Source organism: Falco rusticolus, chromosome 3 (genome assembly GCF_015220075.1).
Source record: "Falco rusticolus isolate bFalRus1 chromosome 3, bFalRus1.pri, whole genome shotgun sequence".
Classification (NCBI taxonomy): domain Eukaryota; kingdom Metazoa; phylum Chordata; class Aves; order Falconiformes; family Falconidae; genus Falco; species Falco rusticolus.
In genome coordinates this window covers 18,930,259-18,944,773 of record NC_051189.1, presented here as the reverse complement: position 1 = coordinate 18,944,773, position 14,515 = coordinate 18,930,259, and the positions used below count along the sequence as shown (strand labels likewise).

Below are 14,515 nucleotides of genomic sequence, written 5' to 3'. Positions count from 1 at the left end.
TTTTGTGGTTACTTTGGGTTTACATCAGAAGTACTGACTAATGATCAGAGCTTGTTGTAGGTTGTTATTATAGATTTGACCGTCAGTTTCACTGAGTGGAATATTACACCCTCGATATCTAAAATTAGCATTAGGAACCTCTAATACTAGGTTTGTCTTTCAGATATTATTTTCTGTATTATTAAAACCTCCCAGTTTAACTAGAAGAAAGGAATATATCTATAAAATGAGCGTGTATATTACAGAAAAGAGAGGATTTACAGTGGACCTCTTTTTCTCTGTAGCAGTTAGTATTGTGTATTCACATTTTAACATTTGACCACTTGGTTAATTATAAAGCCCGCTTAGGTTTTTTTCCATATATCACAGTGAATGTTCTATTTAATTTTTAGAGAGTTCAGAATGGGATGGTGTGTATTTCTGACTTGATTTGTAGAATAGAAATTTTTCTTTCCAAAATCCAGTCTGCTTTGGAGACTTAGTCCAGTGCAAGCATTTTTATTTCGTTAGGTAGAAATGAAATGATTGATAATATATAAGCAAAGATAATTACCTAATGCCCAGTTCTGCATAGTTTCTAAGTGTAATCATGAAATCTACTAAGGAGATTTGATGAGCTATGGAACTTATTACTATCAACGTATAACATGCTGACTATTCTGTTCCTGTCCAAACACATGTTCCAGATATGGAACTAAATTTCCTAGATATTCCTGTGAGTCATGTAAGCCCTCTGCTGTGAATGTTTAGACTCTAGTCGTTCTGAGAAAACAGCTAGGTGGGTGAAAAATTATTAAGCTTCAGTAACTGCCTTTCCCAAAAGGTAGGGTAATAGAAATGAGACCTAGAAATAATCTTGCAGTCTTTGTAGGAGTTTCTTCTTTCTCAGGATAGAATAAGCTGTGCTTTAACCATGCACCAGTTGGCTGGTTATCTCTTCATGCAGACATTTCCTCACTTTAGGAGTTTCTGAGAGATGTCAATCCTACCCCAAAAGTTTCCGTAGGTGAAGCTGTAGCTGCCCTGGACAACTTGTTCCAATCCGTAATGATCCTTACCATCATTACATTATTACGTTATCTCTAATGTCATACTTAATTTTCTGTGCAGTTGAATCCCATTGCGGACTCTGTTCTTAGAAGATGCAGAGTCTTCATGCAGCAAATGCTACAAATTTCAGACATATTTTGTCACCCACCAGACTTCTCTTCCTTATACTCAGTGATAATTAGACCCAGTTCATCCATGTGAAATGCATCATCTGGTGACCTGCGCTTGCTGCCATTTTAAACAAAAGAATTCAGTATATGACAACTCCCTGAGAAAGTCATTGTTGCCATGTAGTTGCTGAAGATCAACACTTTGTTGCATACAGAAATGGAAAAACTGTATTTGTTTTTGTCATGTAGCTTTCTGAAACCTTGCTCCTTGTTTATTTTTTCTCCTTTTACTGTAATGCTGCAAGGGAGACTGCTTAGGTGTTAAAATTTGTGAGCAAGAACAAAATGAGAATTAATTTTTTATTGAATCTTTTCATAGGGTCCTCCTGGAGCTAAGGGTGAACGGGGTGAACGGGTAAGTTTGTGTTCACATTAGCCACCATTTTGTTTCCTGTCTGGCCTTCTGTTTCATAAAAAGCGTTATCCAGCAATTAATGTTTCTCTGTGTTTACAGGCACAATAGTTTTCTCTATGCAATCAAGCAAACTTTCCTTCTTTTTCAGACATTGTTTTATATATAGCTACATTAATGTGTTGAAGGTGAGAAGTATGTGCCTTTAAGCATGCCCCCAAATCTCTCTTTAGGGTTATCTTCTCAGACCTCTGTTTGATGGCTAAAAACAGTAATGGGAACCAGGGAAATCCCAAGACTCCTTTGGCTTTTTTTCTCATCTGAGAGGACACAATGTCTCAGGGATAATAAATGCCTTTAATTACTTTAAGTGTTTTGGAGCAGAAACGATGCAACAAATTGTGTTATGACACTGCTGCTGTTGTTATCCAGGGTGATCTCCAGTCCCAAGCAATGGTGCGTGCAGTTGCCCGTCAAGTGTGTGAACAACTCATCCAGGGTAAATCCATCGATAGTCAAATGTTTCTATTTCTAGAATAGATCTTTTCCTGCTACAATTACTTACAAATATGAGGCTTTTCAAAGCATCCAAGGGGATCTGTTTGTTTTAGGCTAGACAGTCAGGATTTGTGTTTGAACTAGGTTTATGTTCAACTGGTTTTCTATCCAACTAGAGCTGATTAGCATCAACCGTCTAAAAAAAAAAAAGCCTGAATTGTCTGAAAGATATCGTATACACCAGCTTCTGCTGCAGCAGATTTAAATTTTATAGACATAAAATACAAAAAACCCCACCAAAGCAAGGAAATAAAATTCTACGTAACAGTTCTTCTATTTCCCTATTCCTTTTCCTGTTTCTTCACCAAAAAGTGTATTATCAAAGCATGACAAACCACAGCCTTGAGGACCTGCCAGTGTTCTATTCAAACTCAGCTGAACCAGATTCTCCACTGCAACTTGAACATTATGACCTTTTTTTTTCCTGACAGGTCATATGGCCAGATATAACTCAATTCTGAACCAGATTCCAAGTCAGTCTGTCTCAACACGAACCATTGCGGGACCTCCTGGTGAGCCAGGACGGCCAGGGGCTCCAGGGCCACAGGGTGAGCAAGGATCACCAGGCATGCAAGGGTTTCCAGGAAGCCCTGGTCAACCAGGAAGACCAGGAGAAAGAGGTAGGCTTCGTACTTCACACGTACAAAAACATACCTCTGCTTTCCTGATACATTCTGATGGCTCGTGTCTCCTGGCTAAAGGTGAGAACAACAGTGTTCTCACTAGTTGATTGGTGAGCTCAACACAGACCGTAACGAAAGCTCCAGAGACTCAGTCATGAAGGTAAACGCAGGCTTTGGCACGTGTGATTTGGCAGGGTCAGACAGAGATTTAATGCCTAAACAGATGAAAGATTGGTAGCATCTAACTGGGCACATTCCATCACAGCATGCTTTCATCTTAGAAGGGCTCTGAAGTGAGATGGATCGCTAAATGTGTAAGCAAAGGAGCTTTTGAAGAAAGTCAGCTGCAAAACTGACAGGTCCATGCTGGGGAGAGATTGACCTTTTCTGCTAAACTTGAAATATGTCAGTCTGAACATTTCTTAATTATGATCATCTGAAAGGAGCCAGGTTGATGATAAGAGGGGAAAAGTCCTAGTTTATGAGGGGTTGAGAGGATCAAGGAGAGGAAACGGTGAGGTCAGAAAGAAGTAATACAATTACCTGTTCATTTAGAAGAGTTCTTTTCTGTATTCTTTTTTAGGTGTAGGCTAGATCCCTTTTGCCTTTCCTCTAGCAGCACTGCCTAATAAAGAAACAAGCCTCATGTTTTGATTTACTCTCTCTTTGTGCAACCCTGGCAATCTTTGGTGTAATGGAGTAGCAGTAACTTCACAGAGGTAGTACTGAGATCCGTAATTGTGAAAGTGCTTTGAAAACCATCGTATGAGGACGTGACCAAAAACCCAAGAGACAAATTCTGATATTCAAAAGCGATGAATTGGTGTTGCTGTTACAAAATCTGCTAACTGGGATTTTAAAAATTAATAGCTATGAAGGCTGCTCAGTTCTGGAGCTTAATGGTTTCAGTTCACGGTAGCCATGATGACCAGAGTTAAAACATTGTTTCCAAAGAAAGTCTTTGCGTGAATCTGTGAGTGTATGGGTCCTTTCTTCTGCTTAAGACTGTAATTCTAATTGCATTCTTGAAAAAAAGAGGCAAGGTTTAGGGCACTGGCCTCTCAGTCATGCTGCTGCCTGCTCCAGTTGAGCAAACACCAGACACTGTCCAGAAAGGAGGAATGAGGGAGCGGGAGACAGGTAGAAAAGAAAATTGAAAGAGACTGCAAGTAAGGAACTGACTTTAAAAGAAGTGACCTGGGGATGCTGAATGTAGATTTCAGAGTAGTTGCTTCCATACTAATGCTAGAGTATTTTAAATGGCTTCTCAGGCAGGGTCTGTTTTAGGACACAGACTAATTTTGGTGGGGCTTCAGGAATGGAGGAACCAAAATGCCAGGCTACGAAAAGGGAAACCTGGCCAGTGCTTAGCATGTATTTTCCGTTGTCTTTGTTGTGCTGAGGCCCAGACCAGCATGTTGTACTACTATGAAATCACAGTTAATAGATATAGTCATTTAAATGAAACACAACGTGGATTAACCCACTACTGATAATAGCTGGGAAGCAGCGTTGCCAACAAGAGTGAGTACAGAAATGGTAAAACCACACTAAAAAAGAATATTACTCTTTTCCACTCATTTAGGCAGGTAGTGCTTGTGTGGAATTTCATACCTGGTAAAGAGCAAGCTCTTATCAAGCATACTTGAAGAACTATTAGCAGACAGCCAGAGATCTCTGCAGATTTTCATTAAATGTGATGCCGAATGGTGGGAGTGTTTTGCAGTATTTATAGCTTAAAATTAGATTGTTTTAAGAATCAAGAATCTATATGTAAACTTAAAGGCAAAATAATTGGCTCGTTCATTTGAAGTGAAAATGGATTTTAGGACATTCATGTAACTGGAGCCTTGCACAGAATCTGGAAGGAAGAGGAAGGAGCTCATTCAGAAACTAGGTAAAAATATAGACTAGTTTATTAGTCCTTGAGGATTCGATTTCTTCAGAAGCAACTGAAATTTTAGACCGATGTGTGCTTGATATAGAAGCAGTTTATTTAGCAGAAAGATACCTTTTGAGTTGTACAGACCCTTGGGATATTTCAGAATCCATTTCTAAGGAATTGCTCTAAGCTAACCTCAAAATGCAGCAGTGAAAAGTAAAAACTATTTTTACCAGCTTCATGCTTGTGGAAAATGATTGGAAGTTTCTTGTGCATTCCCAATTCTCACTTGATTCCAGCTACGTCTCGGAGAGTCAAGTAGCAGACTAAAATTGCTCTGCTTCTGGATAGAAGGGGGTTTAGTTTCCAGTGAATACAGAGAGGGAGGGTAAATGGACTCGGCCCCCATCCCTTGCTGTGTTCTGAAGCATTGTTTGTATTTAACTTGTTCAGCAAGTCATGATGTACAGTACTGTCCTGAAGGTCTCCAGACAGCCACTTGGAAGTCTTTATGAGCAATGTGTTTCTTTTCGCTGATGTCATCGGCATTTTGGTTGTATATGAAATCAGTTTAATGTTCAAAACCAGTGCCAAGTTAGCAACTCTGAAAAGTCAGACTCCACCTCTGAGTACAGAAAATGCACTGCAACAGCAAAAGCAGTGTCCATAGAGCGTACTAAAAAGTAATAGACATTAGAAGGAAAAAAGACCCGTTTGTTTATCGAGTAGCATTGCTTTTGTTCCCTCCGGGTTCAAACTATTGGTGTTGCTGCAAGAACCTGTTACTGGCTCTGAGCTGCATGGCCAGGTGCTGGTAGACTGGGAAGAGAAAAGGTGGGGGGAGGGTAGATGTTTCCTCCTGCTCACCTCCCCTGCCCACCACCCATTTAACCCCAGCCTGTAAGAAGGGGGAACTTCTGAAAGCAGTGTGTGGAACTGGTTAGAAATCCTGCACCAAAGAGAGCTTTGCTGGAAAATGTCAGCAGTGAGAGATCTTGACATCAGTGAACTTCCCTGCTCACTTGCCTGGCCAATACCTTCTTTTCCCTTGTTTACCTTGTCACTCTGCCAAGCGTTAATCAGATGTTTTGGAAAGAGGCTTGGATTGAGCGAGTGTTTTGGAGTTTTGTTGGAAACCTCCACATGAACTTCTAGGTCCAGGCTGTCCCATTCCTGGATGTATTCTCTCACTAGTAACTGAGCTGGTCCTTCCAAGAAAGACCACCTCGGTGAGAAAGGATAAGTCATGGTCTTGACAGATTCAGTGCTCAGTGTCTGTTGCCAGCTAAGATCTGCTTTTCCCAGTGGAAGCCTAAGTGAACGGATTAGGATCACACTAAAAGACATTTGCTATTTGGTTTTCCCAGCTAACTATTGTTTTAGCTGTACATTGTGGAGTCTTATCTGTTGTATTTTTCTAATGATGTGAAAAGAAACCTCTCTGGCAATCTCAGTGTTTGTTAGCAATATTTGCCTTTTACTGGTGCCCCAGCAGGCCATTTGAATTGGACCAGTGACTTAAAGATTAAGGAGGCTACATCGTGTAATCAGTCCCCTGTAGTATATAATCCCAGATAATTTACCAGCATTTTGCTCTTTTTACATATTTGCATAAATGTAGAAGTTTGAAAAAAAACCCAAACCCAGCCACTGATAATTCACAGCACTCATCTCTATTTTAATTTTAACTAGTTCACAGCACTGGTTTCTATTTTTGTTTCAGCCAATTCTTTTGTTTTGATTCTATGTTTATGAGGACTTAAATAACTAGTGCCTGGCTTCTCAGTGCTCGGGAAGTAGTTGGGCTTCCACAAAATAATTTATAAAAGTAAAGTTTCAGCATAGTTTTTTCTTCATTTTTCTTTCTCTGCTTTTTATAATACATGGATAGTTTTCTCAGCTTTGAGGAAAAATGTGAAAGAAGTATAAAAAATTAGGCTGAGGCACTTCTAGCTTTCAGATGCTGTGAAAGTGCAATTATTCTTGACTACTGCTCTTATGGACTTCTGCTCTTATGACATGTCCTGAAGTGATACATAAAACTTAGGCTACTCACTCCATCCCAATATGATTAAAATACAGTAAATACCTAACCTGTCACTGGGAAAGTCACTATACTGAAGTATAGCTTCATCCGTATCTGCTTCCTGGCTTTACGTGAAAGAATTAGTTAAACATCTGTTATCAAAAGCCACCTGTTTACAGCTCTGATGGCAACATTCCAACGATATTAAATGGAACTTCTGCCGTTTGAGTCAATTGAATATTTTCATTTCCAATTTTAGCTTCGTCTGGATAAAAAACCCATAAAATATCACCATGTGATATGTTACAGTTACAAATGAGTATCTTTGAAAGAGGACATTTTTGATAGCAGTTTAATTTTTCTTAGTTGCAATATGCAGTTCTCCTCAAAGGACAGTATTCTCTTAAAGACAAAAATAGATAAGCAATACCTAAGATTTTATTTTCTGCAGAAACCATGGTCATTTAATTTTCTTTGCTAGAGAATATGCTCATGATTTTGGTTTTGTTTTTAATAACTGATGCTATCAAAAGGTATCTTTAGCGGAATGTTGAAAATAATTGATTTCATATGGTTGTGATCTCCATGGGGCTGAAAAATAAGCCATTGCTTATTTTGGATGGGGACAAGACATAAAGAAAGTGGTTAGTGTGAAGGGGGAGAGACAGTTTGATGGTATTGCTGTAGTGTGTCCAGAGCACAAATATGAAAACACTTACTAGAATGTGAACCGACTTTAACTCAAATGACAAATTTTGATACACGCTTTTATCCCTGGGAGTGATTAACCATGCAGTAACATACATGGAGAGTGATGTCTGGTTGACTTTCTGTAAGCTGTGCTCCAGTGGAACGCAAAGATGACCTTGACAGAAAGCGAAATGGGTGAATTTTGAATGTTCTGTCATTTATAGGAGGGAGCCATTAGCTGTGACCACAAGAGGTCTGTGAATCTGTTAGCTTACTCTCATTAAAGAGCTTTTGTTGGAAAGTCCATTCGGGAAGCCCGTGGAGTGCTTGATTTCATAAACTCATGTGAGTTTTGCCTTAGGAGAGGCTATTCATGCACTTGGGTAAACTTTATTGGAAATTAGACTAAAAGAAACCTGAAGCAGACTTGTATCTTGGCCTGCAGTATGTTTGTTTTAGGAACCTGATATCCCTGTGATTTCAAAGAAGGTTTGCCCTGCACAAAAGCTTCATAACTTGTTCCAGAATGAACATTTTATCCTTAGCCTGGGCAGATTTGTTCCATATTTATCATTTCTTACTGTAGCTCACTCTGTGAACATCACGTATGGGTGTGTGCTCTTTTATGTGTGTAGAATAATAACTGAGTGCATGGAAGGCTGTGATTTGAAAACATTGTGGCTGTTGTCTTTGAAGTCACCATGTAACGTTATTGTACAGTAGGATAAGCAGTGGTCCTTGTACTAAACATCTGTGTAGATTCCAGATGGTTATCATGGGCCAGCCTTCTTATGATCAAAGTAATCCACACATGCAGACTTTGCCTTTTGCAACTGGCAAACGTTTCCTTACAGGTCGTGTCTGGCAAGAGACAGTGTAGATGAGCTGGCCTTGTTAAGAGGCCTGCAGCAGAAGCAGGGAATTGCAACAGAAAAAAACCTCTCCGTATGTTTGAAGGAGGCCAGGGCTAAGCAAATTTTTAGGTATCTGCAAACTGCATTTGGAATGCAGGACAAGAGGTTTGCCTGAAAAATTTGCCTTTATGAAATGGGTGGAATTCAGTTATCGGTCACAGATGACGGGTTTTTTTGGCAGGTTCCCCCTGGAATATAAATGTAGGTTAGAGCCTATACCTGCCACCTAGGGCTGCTCCCTGCATACACTGTGCAAGGCAGTCATTCATCGGCAGTTCTGGATAGCCCTTCCAACTGAAACTGCAATCTCTGCTAACAAATGCTGGATTGCAAACAGGAGGTTCACACTGGACTCGGAAGACAGTCTCTGAGGGCCGGAATCCCATCTATTATGTTGCTAAGAATCCCAGAAGAAAAGATGTTAGCAAATTTCAAGATGCCTCAGTAATTCAAACATTTAAGACCCATTGACCTTCAGTCAATCACGACAATCAATCAATGTGTTTTGCAGGCAGGAGTTCGAGCCTCTGGGTCAGAGCACGTTCTGGGGTACACCCTGGCACACGTATTCCTATGCTGGTCAAAGGAACATTTGGCAACACTTCTGATGTGCTGATGTAGATAGAGAGTAACGTTAGACTCAGAAGAAACTGCTGCAGCATTGTAATCGTCAATGACTAAACAGTCAGCACAACCAAACACAAATATTTCACTTACAGTAATAATTGTATAAACATTTTGTTACCCATAAATTGAGGGATGAAACATCTAAGACCTTGCTCTGTCTCACCCAATATCCTCTGGAAGTAAGAGGAAGATACCTGGTATTTGCAAAATAATTTGCAAAACATCACCCAGGTTATCACACCTGCTCTTTTTTAACACTTTCTGCTAATTTATTTTGGCCATGGTATTTCTGCACCTGGTGACCAAGTCTCTCCTGTAAAATACAGTGTTACTAGAAACACTTGGAAAGTTTTGGAGACCCCCTAACGGCAAATGTTGTGAAAAGTAGCTATGGTTGTATAATTTCCTCTATGAGAAAACAACCGGTCACCAAAAGACATTAAAAAACAAACTAAAAAAGCCCCAAAATTATGCATTCGAAGGAAATAAAAGGTACAAGTGGGAAACAGGAAATACCCAAACTATGCCAGGACACTGGCAAAAAGCCCTGTAGAGGTAAGACAAAAAGCTCATCATGCTTAGGTTAAAAATGATGAGCTCGGTTTGGAGTTACTGATCGCAGTGGTGTGGCCTGTGTTTTCCACGACTGGGCCACATGATGTGTTGCCATGGGAGCCTCCTGGTCTGTAGAAGACCTAGAACTCCTCAGCAGATACCGCATCCCCTGTAATTCAGTGGACTCTTATTTTGTAAACTTGATGTGAGGAATTCTTTGTCAGTGAGGAGTTTTAATTACAATTTTTTCCACAGTTAAGAGTCTGTTCTTACTTATTTGCTTCCATCAGAAACTGGCTTAGGAAGGAAAAAAAGAAATCTTCTATGGCTCATTGCAAAAATGAGGTGTCCTCCAGATGTTTTTCCCTAAGAGGCAACGGTTACCTGAGCAGAAGGGAAGGAAGGAGGCCAGTCAGTTGAAATTGTAGATAGTGCCCCATCACGGGCAGCAGCTGTTTCTTTCTACTTTGTTTTTACGAAGGTGCTCTATATTGGCTTTGACTCTGAAAGTGTGGAAGCTGTGAAGCAGTAAGAGAAATTACCAGTGCTTGGAGGTCTGGAAAATGGGGGGAACGACCCACAAACCAGCCTGGATTTGGTGTCTTTGAACTATCCAAATCAAACAGAGACTTTATGAGAGTTTCCAAGTTGTCGGTGGAAACTCAGGGTCTGGAATTCGTAGTTTTGACACCTACTTTAGTTTGACACCGCTCATTGTGATCACTGCGTATAGAGTGTTTTTATAGGATGCCATTGTGGTACTGCAGAAGGAGATGGAAAGCTGGAAGAAGGTAGTGCCTTCTCTGGGTTACTAGATCTGTGATCACCATGGATCAGACCCAACGATAGAAATTTAGGGCTGTGAGCAAGTGCAGGAGCACAACTCAATGGTGGTGCATGTTGGAACATCAGTTTTGTGACTGGGAAACTCTTGGACTGGGCTTTGTTTGAGCAGACGGATTTTGAGTGGGCTGAAACTCCTTCCTTGTGTTTTAGCAAGACTCCGCAATAACCCACGGTAACTCTCTTCGTTTATGTGTGGGACCATCTTAAGCTGAACCGCTGTTTGGTGGGTGAATGTTTGCAGGAAAATTGGCTGCAGCATTAAAACTTTGACTTTTCTGGGCCACACAGTAATTTATAGACAGCTTTGTGAGGCTCTCAGGATTCTTCTGACTTACAATAGTTGTACCTTGGTGTAGTCCAGAGGCAGCTTTCCAGCAGGAAGCACAGCCTGGAAACTGGCCGATGCCTCTGCATACCACCTCGATGAAACCACCATGGCAGCAGGAATGTTTAAGACCCCAGGAATGCCATGTTTCCCTTGAGAGGCTGTCAGGGAAAGGAGGGAAAAAGAACCAAATAATTCTTTATTTTTACCGCCTTCCTTCTCTGCCGTCTGCTTTTAGATGAAAAATAACATATGGAACTGTAATCCTGGTTAAATAATAAACACCGCACACAGTTTTGCTCAAAATGTGACTCTGATGAGTACTATTTCCTTAGGTTTACCGGGCGAGAAAGGAGAAAAAGGCAACCCAGGTGTTGGAACGCAAGGACCCCGAGGCCCACCAGGATCTACAGGTAAAGTAGTTATGTTTGAGGCATCGGGATTAGACCACTCAGACCCGTGTGCAGAGCAGCCGAGACCTGCAGGGCTCGGTCATCTGCTTCTGAGGCGGAAGCAGCAGAAGAGTCTGGTTTCAGGTACCTCAACTATCATAATGTTCTCACTACGTAATGTGACGCTGTGATGGGCCCTGTGATGGCGTCATCGCTCACACTATTTTCCTTTTCCCTGTGATAAACTGCATCTCCAAAGATTTCTTTTCTTAATGTTTTAAGAAGGTGTTCGGGTTTGGGGTTTTTTTGTTTGGTTTTTTTTTTTGTTGTTGTTGTTGTTGGGGTTTTTTGTTTGGTTTTGGGTGGGTTTTTTCCCCCAAAAATGGGGTCTGGAAGGGGAAAAAATTAATCTGGACTAATTACATCTGTTTTCTCCTTGACTCAAGGTCATACCTAACTGTGACTTGACAGAGACATTTTTATTAATTAAGCATGTTAATCACAGGGATTTATGTTTAGCTCCTGAAAGCGCAAAGAGGCCAATATTCACGTTCTGTTGAAACAGGTGTAAAATTGCATTGACTTCATTAGGAAATTCTGGCCGTTAGAGCACCAGGATCAAGGCACAGCATTCCCCAGAATCTGCATGGAAAGGCAGCGGGGAGGAATCGAGAGCTGCACAGGCATCCGGGGCTGCCCTCCCCCATGAAACCGCCTTTCTGAATGTCTGATGCTTGGTGAAACATTTGCTCTAAATTTCTGGCTAAAAGCTGTTTCTGGCAAGGAAGGTGAAGCAGCGGCCAGAGAGGGAGGCTCGTCAGGAGCGGGTCTCCTCTCTGGCTGCTGCTTTGTTTCTCTTGCCAGAGGAAGGCTGCAGCCTTGCCCTCAGGTTGCCCAGGGGAGTCAGAGCCTGGATGCCTAGCTCCTCTGCTCAAGCTGGCCCCTGGAAGTGTTTGCAGCACACTCAGTGCCATGTTTTCCAGGCCTGGAAAGGTGGCCTCAGCTCCCCGCTTTTATGAGAGATGTTATTTGGATGTTTCATCTCCCCTTTCTACGCAGGACCTCCAGGAGAAAGTCGAACTGGCAGCCCAGGACCACCAGGATCCCCAGGCCCACGAGGTCCCGCTGGCCACACAGGGCCCCCGGGCTCACAGGGTCCTTCTGGCCCACCGGGGTACTGCGATCCATCCTCCTGCGCTGGTTACGGCATGGGAGGTGAGTAGGCAGGAGTCGGGGCGGCTGCCGTTTGCTGCAGAGGTGGGGATGGCATTTTCTAACAGCCAAAGTAAGATGGAGGCTACTGGTGAACCTTGCGCTAAAAACGTGGTAGCTCCCTAAAAACGTGCGTGTCCAGTGATTTTTGTGGGACTGCAGCACAAAGAGAAGACGACCCCAGCGTAGTGACCAGAGGAAGCCCACCATCTGATCCCAGCCTGTAAAACGTGTCCCACGCAGTGGGCTTTTGTCCTGTACATGTTTGTGTAGTTGTACGAGCCTGCTCCATCTCAACAGTCTGTGTGTTGACCCCCCCTCCTCATGTTCTCGGTGGCAGAGGTTTTACATTTGTAGTTTTTCAAACGTGTTGCTCGACCTCCCCTTCCGTGTGTGTGCCTCCGAACGGCATGAGAGCATGACCCTTACTAAACCCCCAGTAGTGTAACCTGACACAGGGATGCACGTGTCCGTCATTAACCAGTGAAACAAGCCGGAGAGAATGATTCTTTCCACATCTTCTCTGTATCCTACTTTCCCGCCTCGTTACAGCACGGAGAGGCCATGGGAGGAAGTTAACACAATTACCGAAAATTACGTCGCCCAACCTAAGATCGGAATTAGTAAAGCACTAGATACTATGAATGTTCCACACAAGGCGTATTTGATGTTTACGGTTTAATCTGCCCGTGAGCTGACGCGTATGTTTTACTTACCTGAATGTTTTTGTTGTCGTCTCTTCCTACCCTTTCCTCCTCACTTCCCCTCCCCGTCGTCCCGTTTCCTGTTTGAAGGCCCAATCCCTTACAATGGCTACCAGTCCCGAAGGTGAAAGGCTCATTCTGGTTCAGGTCATTTGGCTGAAGGTCAGAGATGGATGCTGAACTGCTCTGTGCTTTCCATCAACGAGATTGACTACCACTAACGAACTTACTCGCTGCTGTACATGCACTTAGCTTCCTTGCACTGCTAAAAATTATTGCCTGACCCGTTTTTTGCCTGTTCATCGTGTATTCTAGGCCATAATTGGAATAAGCTAAAGCAGGCAGATTGTGCAGCGTATGAGCGCAGTATTACAACTGGACATTTGACAAATTCTGGTGGTGGTTTCCAACTAACTTGGCTGTCTGTTGGTGGGTTCCCAATTGCTCCAGCTTATTAATTTTGTTAAATGCGTTCACTGTTCCTTTATGTGAATAAAAGATTTGTATTTAAAGATTATATATATATATACACACACTCACATTATATATAAATATATCTAGATATAAAAAGTCAAGTTCCTAATGAGTGCTTTAATTTTCTACTCCCCTTCTCCTGTGTTAACCGTATGAATACTCTTGGTGGTGGTGGGTTAAGGTGGATACGGTGAGCCAACTGATCAAGACATCCCAGTAGTGCAGTTACCACATAACTCCTACCAAATCTATGACCCTGAGGACCCTTACGATGGTGAGCAACAGCCGTACGTAGTTCACGGGTCCTACCCCTTACCATCCCCATACTCCCAGTCCTCCTATCCATCACCGCATCTTGCTCAACCAGAGTTTACTCCTGTTCGAGAAGAGATGGAAGCTGTTGAACTGAGATCCCCAGGAATTAGTCGCTTCACAAGGAAGATAGCCAAAAGGAGCGTCAAGACTCCAGTACGCAAAAGGGCAAATGGAAAGAAACCCTCTCACTGAACTGTTTCAAAAAGGGAAACATTTTACGTGCAGCTGTGTTTGGCCTTTTGTCCAGGTGCCTCACCTGTCACAGGAGATGTTTACAGGCTCTTATCTTAAAGGAGAAAAAAAGAGTGTACATGACCAGTTGACACAACAAATAATGGTAATTATCTTGCATGCCAGAAACTTAGTTTGTTAGTGGGGTGGTGCTAGATGATGATGAAAGGTCACTTGTAGATCTTTCCCTGGAGTACTGTTCCATACACTATTCCAACTATATCTACAAAAATGCATCCGGCTAGTTGGTGTACTTAGAACCATTCAAAGAAGTTACTGTTTTGTTATCCGTGTTTTTCCAGTAGATTATATTCTGTTAGTTTTGGATTAATTGCTTTACTAGCAGAGTAACCCGACTAAATTCACCGGAGAACAATGCATAATCAGGTTTCCTTGAACCCAGCTTATTACCTTGTGCAAAGTCATCTTATGTTAACGGACTATTATTTTTTTAACCCACATTATATAAATACACAAGAATGTTCATGGGAGCACGCTGATAATTTATTGTGAACCTCTTTCATTTCTGTTTTGTATGCAAATAAAAGTGGCAAGCTTTTATATGTTAA

At 41.9% G+C, this 14,515-nt stretch overlaps 1 protein-coding gene across 4 annotated transcripts in view; it reads left to right on the top strand.

Moving 5' to 3' along the window:
* COL14A1 (collagen type XIV alpha 1 chain) overlaps positions 1–14,515 on the top strand; it is a 123,460-nt gene extending 108,945 nt beyond the window's left edge. For 2 of the 4 annotated variants that reach the window (XM_037381272.1, XM_037381269.1), the window contains 6 exons: positions 1,540–1,575; positions 2,005–2,071; positions 2,562–2,750; positions 10,954–11,031; positions 12,070–12,225; positions 13,582–14,515. In XM_037381272.1, the coding sequence (XP_037237169.1) occupies positions 1,540–1,575; positions 2,005–2,071; positions 2,562–2,750; positions 10,954–11,031; positions 12,070–12,225; positions 13,582–13,907 (852 nt within the window). In that variant the 3' untranslated portion in view covers positions 13,908–14,515. Of the gene's footprint in view, positions 1–1,539; positions 1,576–2,004; positions 2,072–2,561; positions 2,751–10,953; positions 11,032–12,069; positions 12,226–13,016; positions 13,439–13,581 lie in introns of those variants that run through there. The other 2 variants (XM_037381270.1, XM_037381271.1) reach the window with 2 other exon arrangements.